This window comes from Brienomyrus brachyistius, unplaced genomic scaffold (assembly GCF_023856365.1).
Source record: "Brienomyrus brachyistius isolate T26 unplaced genomic scaffold, BBRACH_0.4 scaffold85, whole genome shotgun sequence".
NCBI classification, from domain to species: Eukaryota; Metazoa; Chordata; class Actinopteri; order Osteoglossiformes; family Mormyridae; genus Brienomyrus; species Brienomyrus brachyistius.
In genome coordinates, this window is record NW_026042360.1 from 778,319 (window position 1) to 791,581 (window position 13,263).

The 13,263-nt window shown below is 46.3% G+C and overlaps 1 protein-coding gene across 50 annotated transcripts in view; it reads right to left on the reverse strand.

Annotated features, from left to right (window-relative positions):
• Positions 1–13,263, reverse strand: part of LOC125727062 (elastin-like) — a 51,644-nt gene that overhangs the window by 24,044 nt on the left and 14,337 nt on the right. For 49 of the 50 annotated variants that reach the window (XM_049003682.1, XM_049003677.1, XM_049003660.1 and 46 more), the window contains exons 5-19: positions 12,580–12,606; positions 7,141–7,206; positions 6,987–7,058; positions 6,638–6,670; positions 5,823–5,909; positions 5,582–5,659; positions 5,349–5,396; positions 5,183–5,245; positions 4,701–4,745; positions 4,533–4,607; positions 1,984–2,025; positions 1,818–1,874; positions 1,606–1,656; positions 1,237–1,350; positions 1,029–1,061 (exon numbers count right to left, since the gene is read on the reverse strand). In XM_049003682.1, coding sequence (XP_048859639.1) covers positions 1,029–1,061; positions 1,237–1,350; positions 1,606–1,656; positions 1,818–1,874; positions 1,984–2,025; positions 4,533–4,607; positions 4,701–4,745; positions 5,183–5,245; positions 5,349–5,396; positions 5,582–5,659; positions 5,823–5,909; positions 6,638–6,670; positions 6,987–7,058; positions 7,141–7,206; positions 12,580–12,606 — 891 coding nt within the window. The remainder of the gene's footprint in view (positions 1–1,028; positions 1,062–1,236; positions 1,351–1,605; positions 1,657–1,817; positions 1,875–1,983; positions 2,026–4,532; positions 4,608–4,700; positions 4,746–5,182; positions 5,246–5,348; positions 5,397–5,581; positions 5,660–5,822; positions 5,910–6,637; positions 6,671–6,986; positions 7,059–7,140; positions 7,207–12,579; positions 12,607–13,263) is intronic. The other variant, XM_049003637.1, reaches the window with a different exon arrangement.

A 13,263-nucleotide genomic window follows, 5' to 3' on the forward strand; every position in this document is an offset into this window, starting at 1 on the left:
TTTTCATACCATTCCCAAGGAACCCAACTGTCAACAGGCATGGCTGGATGTTCATCTTTAACTGGTAGGTCAGGGGTCTGTTTCCCAAAGGCTCCCCTTAGCAGCTTACATAGCTGGAACCATTCAGCTGAATGAATCTGATTATGTAAGTTGCTAATTATATTGCTAACAGCAATTCTTGGGAAACTGTGCCCCAGTTTAGCTGGGGAGTCGTAAACAACATCACAAAGCCTATGGTACTGACAGTAACATGAGCCTTCTGTACTTCCTGTAGCCTACTTCTTGTTAACTAAGCAAATGTCTAATCAATATTACAGTAAAAAAATGAAAGCAGACCGCAGATTCATTATAAACACATTTACAGGCTGCTCAGTTGCTGTATGGAGTTCTTGATAAAACATGCATGACATCTTATTGCGTAAGAATAATAATTTCAGTGCTCTTGTTACAATGCTGAAAACAAAATTCAGACTATGCTGACATTGTGCTTAGGCTGAAGTGGGACTATTACAGTCACTGACACCAAATTGTTCAAGGAAACATTAAATTACAAAACTTACCACTCAGAATCATTCATTTGGAATATATGAGCAACTAGCTGTTCCTCAACATCTAATTATTTCTCGAATACATGGCTATACACTTCATATATGGCTGGATGCCTAAACGCTTCATGTGTCACCTCATCTGTAGTGATCTATGTTGGTTCAGTGTGAGCCATCGCAGTGCCTCTCCGTAACCCAGCCAATCAGAGCAGAACTTGTGAAAATATTAATGAGCTCACCAAATAAGGTAAAACAACCTGTTTCATTCTTGGGCCAAATCATAGGGTTGTAAATTGGCCTGTAAAACAACTTATGGACACTTTTCAACCAAACCAAGTTCAAATAAATACCTTTTATGTAGACACCAGAGAACAATTTGGGAAAAAAATGAATCAATGCATTCTATGGCATCTTTAAATATTCATGAAAAATAAAATGAAAAAACTGTGTTTAGGGACAAAGCTGTCAGTTAGGTGTTATTACCATATTTTGGAGGCTTGACGCCAGCCACCTGCCCTGTAACAGAGGAAGAAGGAAAGAGACGCGATAATTGGATGTATGGACACCAATATGGATGTATGCCTGCATTACACATACTCTACATGAATTAATTGGTATGTTGGGTTATTCTGGTCTTAATTGTTCTATAAGTTGGCAGTATTATACTCGGTAATCTGCCCCCACAGCTCACCTCCGGGGACAAATCCTGCCCTGGCCAGCCCTCCTGCCCCGGCCAGGCCTCCTGCCCCGGCCAGCCCTCCTGCCCCGGCCAGCCCTCCTGCCCCGGCTATGCCAGCGGCAGCACCTGGGAAGACATCAAAGAGTCAATTCAGAGAGCAATAAACCAATAAGAGTCTGAGGATATCCATCAGCAGGAAGAAAATGAAAGATGATTATATACACTAATCAGACAGTGTTTCATAATTAGCTACTAGAGCTGATGAAAGATGGTTAATTCAATTCAATTATCTAATTATCGACTAGCCTGCAGAATGTCTTTTTCAAACAGAAGTCAAGTTACAATTTTCCCGTCATATTACACTCATGGTTGGTTCGTTACCATATTTAGCAGCTTTGGCCTGAGCTGCAGCCAACCCTTGAGCTCCCATACCTGGAGAGACAGAGAATGATAACACCACTTCCTTTAACATCCCATAGCCAAGGAGAATTGCATTAGGTTTTCCAAATGAGAGACAGTTCACTGGATCTTCAGTGCTAATGGAAATTCTATTGCTGCACAACACTGCAAATGTTCTCGCTGGGATACATTACCAGTTCCAGTGGGATACCCAGGCTTGGCTCCTGCCGCACCACCAAAGCCCCCATAACCTATGATATACACACACATTGTCCGAATGACTGTGGTTAGCTCCAATCCATATGTGGATGCTGTATATCTAAAAGTTTTTAGGCACTGGAGACAATGAAGGCTACATACCATAGGGGTACTTGCCCCCGCCAAACTGTGCTCCTAAACCACCTGCAAGGAACAATCCAGAATGTAGTCAGTCTGTAAATCTATGTACAGCTTCCTGTTAATGTGACCTTTGTCACAATGTACGAACAGCAACAGCAATTCCCTGCACAGTTAGCAAAGTTGCTTCCTATGATTCACTGTGCACCAAAAGCGTGCTACTATAGTTGAGTACAGTACTTAAGTTATTTTAACATGTGTAACCAATGCATATTTACAGTATGGTGATCTGGAAGGTTAATAATTTTACACAGCCGTTAAGATGTGTGGAGAATTCACTCAGCAGGCTTTTAGGGCATATGAGAAAACATAGAAGGGGTTAATCTGCTTCCAGTCCAGCAGCTGTGGTTTCACAGAATGGCACAGTCTGGAGTGATCCGGTCACTGAACTCCCGGGTAACTATTACTATAGGGGCCCAAGTACCATGACTATCATCAAGTCCAAGCAAAATTAAATCCTTTGATTAAGATAAGCCTTGAAATTCTACTGCATAGTTAGGGTTTATGCAGCTGTAAATCACCACAAACTGGAATTTCCCTCAAATTATTCAAGAGTCTACAGCAACCAGCTGTTGGTGTCACATTAAACAACTTTAAGTTAGTCAAGTTAATTTTCTGTGTAACAGATACTTGGAAGATTATTTTGCAAAATTAAACCTAATCACTCAGCAAATAATTTCACCGAGACATTACAGAGTAGTGTTGGAAACTTGCAATCAGTGTGATTTGTCAGTCCAGTCAGATATGCACTGTTGATACATTGGTTTTGAGTGGAAGCCTATATGGAGTCAGGTGTCCATTCAAATGACCCCATTTAACATCTCGTCCCAAAGAGAGGTGCCTGCTTGGCCAGGGCATTAAACCGAAATCATCTGCAAGGCCTCAATAAATGCTTGAGGGATAATTCATTCCAGACAAACAGTGATAATCACGGAAGAGGGAGCTCTTCCCAGCAAGGCATCTATATCCCGAATAATCAGTGATAATCCCGGAAGAGGGAGCTCTTCCCAGCAAGGCATCTATATCCCGAATAATCAGTGATAATCCCGGAAGAGGGAGCTCTTCCCAGCAAGGCATCTATATCCCGAATAATCTGCGATAATCCCGGAAGAGGGAGTTCTTCCCAGCAAGGAATCTATATCCCGAATAATCTGCGATAATCCCGGAAGAGGGAGCTCTTACCAGCAAGGAATCTATATCCCGAATAATCTGCGATAATCCCGGAAGAGGGAGCTCTTACCAGCAAGGAATCTATATCCCGAATAATCTGCGATAATCCCGAAAGAGGGAGCTCTTCCCAGCAAGGAATCTATATCTCGAATAATCAGCGATAATCCCGAAAGAGGGAGCTCTTCCCAGCAAGGAATCTATATCCTGAATAATCAGGGATAATCCCGGAAGAGGGAGTTCTTCCCAGCAAGGAATCTATATCCTGAATAATCTGTGATAATCCCGAAAGAGGGAGTTCTTCCCAGCAAGGCATCTATATCCCGAATAATCAGCGATAATCCCGGAAGAGGGAGCTCTTCCCAGCAAGGAATCTATATCCTGAATAATCTGCGATAATCCCAAAAGAGGGAGCTCTTCCCAGTAAGGAATCTATATCCCGAATAATCAGGGATAATCCCGAAAGAGGGAGTTCTTCCCAGCAAGGAATCTATATCCCGAATAATCTGCAATAATCCCAGAAGAGGGAGCTCATTCTAGCCATACGTCGTTAATTAGTACCGCATGTTTATCTCTACAAGATCAACAATGATCATTACAGAGAGAATTCATCCCAGCAAATCGGAGATATTTTAATGAAAGTTATACTCTATTATTAGGTTCAGTCACTACAAAAGTGCCCTGTGTGTGTCCACCAACTGATGGAATGGTTTTCTCTGGGGACGAAGGAGAAGACTGCAAGAGCGATTAACGCCAACACAGCAATAGACTAGCATCTGTGTGACTCTGCGTGGTGTCCGCTCTCTGTTTTGAACAATGTTTAGAGAGAAAAGGAAGGTAGCATTCTGGTGTTGAGGCCCATCACTTGTAATGTTTCAAAGGAAATACTTTACTGAGACTTCAAAAAAGAGCCACCATCCTTTTCAGCACCATAAACCCAACACGCATATCCTCAGGGAGGAACCCAAAATACCCCTCATTCCGGTATCCATAACAGGCCTCAGACTGTCTGCAAAAGGGGAAGGAAACTACAGCTGACAGGATTACAGACTTTGATCACATGTTGGCATTAGTCAAGGTTAGTACCGAAACACAGCCTTCGAGATTATAAAAACCCTAACAATTTTATTTGCAATAATACATCGAGAGTAGAAACCCACAAGTTAACTCTATCAGTGAATGACATTTGACACTGTCACCATAAATCCACAAAAACACTCATTTTCCATGTCTTTGCTCCTTCTGATGCTGTTTTGACCCACGCTCTATATTCTACAATATACAGCAATCAATCAGTTGTCCGCCAGACTTAACGCATTTACATAATTTCCTGGCGCATACAGTACCTTGGGCTTTGGGTGATTTGATGGGGTATCCATAGAAAACTCCCGGCTGCCGTGGGCCTCCATATCCACGACCTCCTGCAGAGAAACACACGTCCACAATGTCTCTGATAAGTGCTCAACGCTGCCTATCTATGACCTACAATGCTTCCTGCAAATCAAAGTATTTACCGTTAAGTCCGTACCCCGCTGGTCCCTGCAGCCCTGTCCCAGGAACTGAAGGGGAGCAAAGCCATAAAAAGTTTAGCAGAGTCAACACAATGAGTTTTATTTTCTACATTTCCCTTCCTCACAAGGATAATCTGTCTAACTTTTGTCAGAAGGCATTGAAACTCACTCACAGGGGCCATCCATCGACCAAAAGGCCAGTGCAAAGCCCAGCTGTGCTTTGTTGATATTTTCTCCTTTATTTAAAATTGATTTTCATGTTTGTAAGAGATTCAGCGATGACTACGATGATTAAATTTGTCTGGTTCACAATGCCGGTTTCAATTGAATTACGTCAAACAGAACACACAGCAGGAATGTCCGGTCAATCCATCCTCCACAATGTACAATTATGTGTAGCGGCTTTTTCATTTGCCAGTGAACTGCAGCAGAAAACAGAGTGTACGGTTTCGTGTGCCTGCGGCAGGTCAGCTCAGTCCCCTTACGTGATTTGGGTTTCAGTCCATCCCCTGTAGCCACACCAGGAAGGACCCCCCGCCCACCAAATCCTACAAAACACAGGACGCACCATGATCACAGTCACATTCTTAGTATGGCTAATCGTGTGGAAATACTCTGAAATGCATTTATTATTTAGCAAAAGTGACCTACCTTGTCCAGGTACAATACCACCTTGGTAAAGCCCAGGTACTCCCACACCTAAATGCGAAACACAGGAAAAGTTAGACAGAAGCATCTACAGCTACCATCATGTCTATACCTGTACAGTCAAAGCAAATCAGCTCTCGCTCAAACAGTCTGTATTACCCAGCAAGCGCACACACACACACACACACACACACCACCACAGAGCTGCCCGGGAGTTACGTAATGCTGGTTCTCACCTGGAACTTTTCCTGGTGCCTTTGCAGCTTTCCCTCCTGGACCAACTCCTGGAAGGCCAGTTTGAGGTATGACAGGTCCTAGCAGGAAGGAAATGAGAGGGGATACAGGGTCAGAATAACACGTAAGCCGTCACTCATCCCACTCTGAGCATGTGAGTTAATATAATAAAGACTTCATGGTATCACAGCTCTCGGGCCCAGCGTGCTGGATCAATAACCCTGAGCCTTGCCTGATCCTTACCACCAGCAGGAAGGGCGGGGCCTCCAGGTCCCCCTGGTAATCCTGGTAATCCTGGCCCTCCAATTGCGGTTCCACCTGCTCCGGGCCCTAATCAAACATAACATGTGCCACGATGGCTTTTGGAGTTTGTAGTGAAATTCAGAACGTTATAAGTAACAGGCTATGAGATGGCTGGCATTGTAAAAGAAGATAATCTATTCATAATCGTAATTTTATCTTCCTGCTTTTCAGCCCAAACCAGTTGTGCCATGATTTCCAGTGAAGACTTCATCTTAATAATAATAATAATAATAACTCAGCAAATGATATAAATATATAAGATATACGTTCAAGCAGCAGCCTTTTTTTACGTCTTATTGAAATGCCATCCACTAAATATTCAGAAAGGATTTAAGTTAGCTGGTTTGCTGGGCTGTAGAACATGTGAGGAACTGGAAAACCTAAAGAATGATCCAAAACCACACAAATCAGCCAAGGCTTCATCATTCAGGGGAGACGAGCAAGAATTTGGCTTGATTTTCTCAAACATAGGCCATGCATGCCGACTAGGTTGGAAGACACATACAGAAAATATTAGTCACATCAAGACTTGGCTTGGTTGAAAAATGCTTGAAAAAGTCCAGCTGTCTTAGTAACAAAGCTGAAAGGTAAACACCAAGGTGAATCAAAGCTAATCAAAGCTAAGGTTGAAGGCCAGGGATGAGGCCTGCAATAGCACAGGTCAGCAGCCTCCTTGACAGGAGGGTACATAGTCTAGGCAACATTAGGGCCTCTTCCATTAGCTCCTCAGCAAGACCCTGGAAGCCATGTCCTACCTTTTGGAGGCTTAGCGGCCTTTCCACCCGGACCTGGAACAAGCACATTATAAATCACCGCCCTTTAGTACAGGGGGTAACTCATTTTGGACCTTCCTGGCATCCACACTGTTTCCTCACTTGAAAGAAGCTTCCTTTTCCAGTTGTACAGCAAGACTTACAGTAGTAGTCCTGTTGTCATCTCAATGACAGGGGCCAGTAGTTAAGCACACAAAGCTGGGGGATGCACCCAAACATTCAACCTTGTGGACCTGATTGGTGTAACTCATAAAGGTTCCACCCAGCATATTCTTACACTGGTGTCCACCCCTTTAAAGACCAGCGTCACCATTCACCATCCTTGCCATACCTGTTTTGCCAGGTTTCAGTCCTGCCACCCCAGCTCCGGGGTAGTATCCTCCCCCATATCCACCGTAGCCACCTAGGGGGAATGAGGAAATGGCATATGATTTGGTGGTGGGTTTATGATGGGTCTGGGTTTCTCTTCCCGCCCAGTCACTTACCTCCTGGCTTATATCCAGCGCCCAGGCCCCCAGGTCCGAGGCCAGCAGCTCCTAAACTTCCATAACCTGGGACATGGAAGAATGAGGAGGATGAAGATGATGAAGGGAGTTACAATACATAATCATCTCCAATACTAAAAGAGCCTGTTCTCCGATTCACACTTTCATTATACAGTACCAGTAGCTTGAGATGTTTTGCTGTTGCGTAACACAGAATGGAGCCCCCAGTAAATGCTGTGGGGGCTTACCTCTCAACTGTAAGCGTCTCCCTGGCACTGAACCACCGGCAGATTTCGAACCCTTTTACAGACACTTCCAAATGGGAAAGAATGTGTGGCCTCCTGCTTTAATCGAGGCGATAAGGAGGTACAACTTTTCTGGGGGTGAGGGAGGGGAAGTAACATCATACGTAGCCACAGACCCCTATCCTCACAAGTCTCTGCCAAGGATTCTTCTGGAAGGGGCCTTCTACCGCAGCTGAGAATTTAAACCAATTTGGGATTCGTCGGCTTCCTGGAAAAGTACCAAGACGATGTTAGCCGAATATGTGAGCATTTTTTCTGTTCAGTGCGGCAGCATTGGTTCTCAAGAGCTGGAACCTCACATGGCACTGGGAGATGCACAGAGGAGCGTACTCTGCTTTTCTGAAGGATTAGTCTGGACGTCCGATTAGTGCATGGAGTCTGGAACTGAGAATCTGAAACTGCCTGGTATGAGATAAAAAGCTCACAGGGATGAGCACTGGTGTATGGGCAGCAATGAAAGGGGAAAAATGTAATTTTAATATGGCTCTTAATCATGGGTTTGGCATACTGCTCACCCTGCGAGTACAGTTTCCCTAATGTACGTCTCTTTCTAAATGTAATGAGTCTCACTTTTACCACGGCTTGTCTTATACCGGCCCAGTGTCTTGTGCAGATAAAATGGCATAAGACGTATGTCTGAAGGGATTTTGACCTAAAACGACTGTGATATGAGAGATGTTCCAGTGTAGCACTGGTCCACCAGGTGTGGTAAACCATCAGGACAGCATCTGTTCACCAAACGCCAGAGACCTTGATGGACTGTGTGCCATGATGGAGTGCGAGTGTGTGGAAGGGCCCCATAAAACACTGTGGAAAGTGGGCCAAGCAAGGCAGGGCATTGCAAATAGCTTGTTCAGCCTTGTGGAACGAAGGAGAATTATCACACCTCACAGCCCATCCAAATCCAAGAGCAGCTCATGATCCAGAGTATGGGAGCCGTTGCTGGTTTTTGGAACAGATCTTGGTTATTGCGATGGCCATTATATCAAAATAACTCGCCTGTCATTTGAATCGACGTGCAACGTGAAACATAAGATGCAGACTCTTCAGTTTCTCCGCGTCAGAGATGCCAAGGTTTTGCCAGTCAACCATCTGATTGGCTGCGACAGCTTTAACAACGGACTTATATGGTCTGCTGCTACAGCCAACGGACCAATATACTCATGGACACGGGGCGTAGTGAAGATGATGAGGTCTTAAGCAAAGCGGCCTGATTGGCTGGTCTGAGTCCACTGGAAGCCTGACAAATTTAAGACAAAGGCAATGAGTGATGTAGAATAACATGGCCAAGAGACATAACAGTACAGTACAAAGAGACAGACAGACTCGAGTCTGGGAAAGCAGCCTTTTCCCTATAATATATACCAGCTTCTAAATTTTTTTTTTTCGTAAAATTAAAACCGCTTTGGCAGTTTTTTCTCAGATTTCTTGATGCAGAAAAGTGGGATCCAGCATTAAACAAGCGATGATGGTTGATTAGTGACTTGAGAAACCTTACAGCGCGTTACAGGTCATAGTCGGCGACTCAAGCTGATGCGGAACGTGCAACAAATAGAACAGCAGAGTCATAAGGTTCTGTGGACTCCATGCTTCCTGCATGTTGCATTGCACTGAAACCGCACACTGAATACCCACGTTTCCCCTCCAGGAAGACAGGCGTGGCCGTTTAATACGAGCCGCGTGAAGGAAGCTGTCATTCCCAGAATGAACCTTGGGTAGAGTAGTGTTCAGTCGAGGTGGCCCACCAACCACTTGCCAAACACTCTGTGGGCAGCTCTCTGCCATGCTGAGTAAACCGTGGCCTGGTCTCCATGATCCCCCTGAGCCCCCGGGTACAGCCACGTTCAGTGAGGCACCCACACACTCAGATGCTGCTCTCCAGCCTTACTAAAGGCATTCATCAGGCAGACTTTCTATCCCCCAGCCTGTGACAAGGTTCAGCCAATCAGACCTGAAATCTTAAGAGCTACAGAGGAACCAGGCATGAGGCTTGGACCATTACTTTTCCCCATTTTCCTGTTGGATGTGCTGGGGCTGGTGACGGATTTAATTTAAGAGAGAGGAAGATTCCAGGGCTGCCGGCCAGCTGCCTGACAGCATCCATGGCAAACCGACCACAAGCTCCAGAATCCGATGGCAGGGTACGACTCAGAGATATTCTGCAGCATGCTAGCACAGTCCCTATAAGCCGTCACTGTGGCTGTGCTCATGACCCTGCCATGGCAGGAAGAGCACAGACTGCTGGACGAAGGATTTTTCACCCACAATCGTGACATCATCCTTGAGGCTGATGTGGGCACAGAGCCAATCTCCTCGCCTCGTGGTGCCGTCTCAGCTGGTTCCTATCCTGCTCATCTAAGACAGTGTGTCCGGACGCACTCTGCGGAAGGAGAGCTGCCTGGCTTGCTCTCCGTGTTGCTCCTGCTCTCCCCTGGGCTGACTGACTTCACTCTGCTTTCTCCTGACGTGACTCATCGATGGCTTTTGTAAGCAACGCGCAAAGTCTGCGTCTCTTCCTCAGGGACAGCCCCCCCAGTCAGGAAGGAGTTCGTTTCACCTCCCCACACCTTTCCACTACTATTTGGGATCATCTGTTCAGCCACAGAGCACCAAGGGTGTGAGTGTCCTCGAGCTGTCAGCCTCGTGTTCACATTCACGAACACGGTCCCTGAGGGGCAATGCAGCTCTCCGCATGAATCCTATTCACAGCGCAGGGTTTCTGTCTCTGGCATTTCCCGGAGCGCTGGACTGTGAGGCATACCCTGAGTCCCTGCAGGGGGCGGGGATGGGGGGGGGGGGGGCTGGGCAGGTCATAGATAGTCCATGTGGGATGCTCCACACTCATGCATTGCATCTGAGGGGCCTCCCACCAGAGCAGAAGGGTCCATGAGACCTGGTGGGAAGGTGGGGTGCCCAAGACGGCAGAAGTGAGGTCATCTATCCATTGGTTGGGTCATGTGGAACCGGCTGTGGATGAAAGAGTGAGTGACGGGATCTGAGAATCCGGACGGGCCATCGTGTGCCTCCTCCTCGTACCCCCACCCACCAAAATGGAGGGGTCGGTGCCTGGTAACGAGAAGCACATGTCCTGCCGGAGACGCACCCTCTCACGCTCCGTTCGCCCCCGGCTTGTCTCCCTGGCCTTCATTCTGGCCCCGTTGCGAAACCAACCCCCCCCCCCCCCATTTTGGAGGGTCCTTCACCTCAAATCCTAGAAAAACAGCCTTGGATGCTCTGAGCGATCCAGCATGTTCCATAGGTTTGCAATACTGCTCTGGTATGGAGCTGGATCGGAGTGCGAAACCAGAGTTGTACAGTAAGTGAGCAAGGCAATTCAAGGCAGAGTGAGGCTGAAAGAGAGAGGCAGGGAGAGATGGTGGATGGACAGATATCCAAGGGAGAAAAAAGAGGGAGAAAAATGGAAACAGATGGAGAGACAGACTCACAGACAGATGCCACTCTCGCAGCCTAGGGGTCCAGGAAGGCAACACTTTTATCCAGGCTTCAGTCAGACTACTGTGCACTCTAACACGCTGTAATGGTGCTACACTTTGGCCCAGTGCCAAAAGGGGGCGCTGTAAGTCACACGTGTTAGTATATATAAAGTTTCCCAGTGCTTTTGGCACCGGCCTTGTGTCCAGGTCCTGTAACTGTTAATTGTGAGAGTTCTTTGTTTCACTGAGGCTGGATTGTTTACCTGGGTGTCGTCCTCGGAGCTCACAGTAACGCACCCCCCCACAACCCCTCCCTCCCCCATGCTCTCCTGCACAGCGACAAAACAACAGCTCATCTGTGAGGCAGTTTTATGTCCCAGGATCTTACTAGTATAACCAAGGCAGGATAGACCATCTGGAGGAAAACCAATCGTCCTCCACTTTTAGAAACAAGGCAGTAGTAACAGTCACACGTGGGACTGGGAGATGATGCTGGTTTCTGTCTGCCTATCCTCTATTCTGGGGCTTGTAGACCAGGGAATCATTTGCTGGACACACGTAAGGCCAAAAGCAGCTCCTAGCGACCTGCTAAGACCTGGCAATGGGCCCTTCAGATGGAGTTTATGGAGCTGAGTGACTAATGTAAAAGAAAGGAGAGAGGTCACATGGATAACAGGCCCCTCCAAGTCTTATCGCCATTAGGCGCGTTCACTCTGCTCCTAATCTCTCGGCAAACACAATGGGAGCCCTGATGAAATCTGCTGTGCTTTAGGAAATATAATAATGTACAAATGGCCCCTGTTCTGCGATACGTGCAGCACTGGGCAGTAGGAAAACAGTGCTTACCGGGGGACGTGATAGCCGAGGTCTGCGGCAAGCTTCGAAAGCCTGGCTTCCAGTTATTGTGTGGTTAATGTTGTGAGAAGACCCCCCCCCCCCCCACCACCACCTCTCCTCAGCGCTCAGCAGGGCATCCCCTGATAAGGCAACGAGGGTCCTCTTTCGGGCCGTCGGCGGCTGAACTCATGCCCCAAAAGAATGTAGTGTGCTGCGATAAAACATGCGAAAGCCGCAGCCGTTACGGAAAGGAGCCGCTGACAGGATGTCTGACCGCATGGAGGCGAGGCCTTGGCAGACCCCCATTGGCAAGCAGCTTGTGCACAGAGTAAACTTCCTCCCTCGGTTACTTTGGGGTGTCGGCACAAAACCTGCCCCAAAAAGAGGCCGCTTGAAAAATCGATCAGCCCAACTCGGCTTAAACTCCGACTGTCGTAATCTTCATCTGATCCGCTGTAACCTCCTAATTTCCCTCCCGAGATCATTACCATGTCATCTGTCATCTCTCTCTCAAATCCTGCATTCTGATGCAGCTGTTTGTGTCGACCCGTTTTCGGGCCCCCGCCTCCTGCAGCTGAATCCCCAGATCATCGACACTCCTGCCCAGTCGCTGTCATACACATCATTCATACATTATCAACAACCATGTTCGCCATTTGTACTTTTATAAATGCTGTTTTATAAATGCTGTTTCTCCCCCATCTCCTTTTAAAGAGATCAGGGAAGCATTTCAGGCTTTTCCCATTGCAATTTTGTTGTTTTTTTAAGTACCCTGGGCAGGAATCGCTGCAAATCGTTACATATTGCCTTGCAACAGCTGGTCGGCAATGCGTGAGGAGGAGGACCTCCTCAGGAATGCTCACCTGGTTTAGGAGGCTTTGCACCGGCACCTGTAAGAGAGCCAGTGTCAAAAAATACCGACAGTGGATGCTTTTCAAACGATACAAAGATAAATTTAGACAAATTATCGTACCCGCCAGCCCTATCCAGGGCAAGTGCTTGGAAATGGGACCGGTGAGTAAATGAATGGATTATATTATCTTACTTAGTTTTTGCTATATATATATATATATATATATATATATATATATACAGTCGAACCTCGTTACTACATACCCCGGATACAAAATTTTCACCTTTTCAACGTACAGGTTTCTAATTCCCGTTTTTAGCCTATGTATTATTCCAATAGCAGCCATTGTTTACAGCGTACACCCTTACAGCGTAAACTTCGATACAACATTCAAATTTCTAGAGAAAATATGAAAACTAACCACCATTACAACATACAGCGCTCTCCCCGCCCACCACAACTTGTGTCGCTACATCTACCTGTATCTACCTAATCTTCGCCCGACAATGCACATTTGTCTGTTGCGTTGCTTGGCTATTGCATTGATTTAATTTGACCAATATTTCATTAATATTTTCAGGCCAAATGCCAATTTGGATGTGAATGTTTATTTTAAAAATCCATTTTGACCAGCCGTTGTGTATTTTCGTTGGCGTTTATCGCCGGCCAGCACTAAGTAATCGTGAGTAATTTA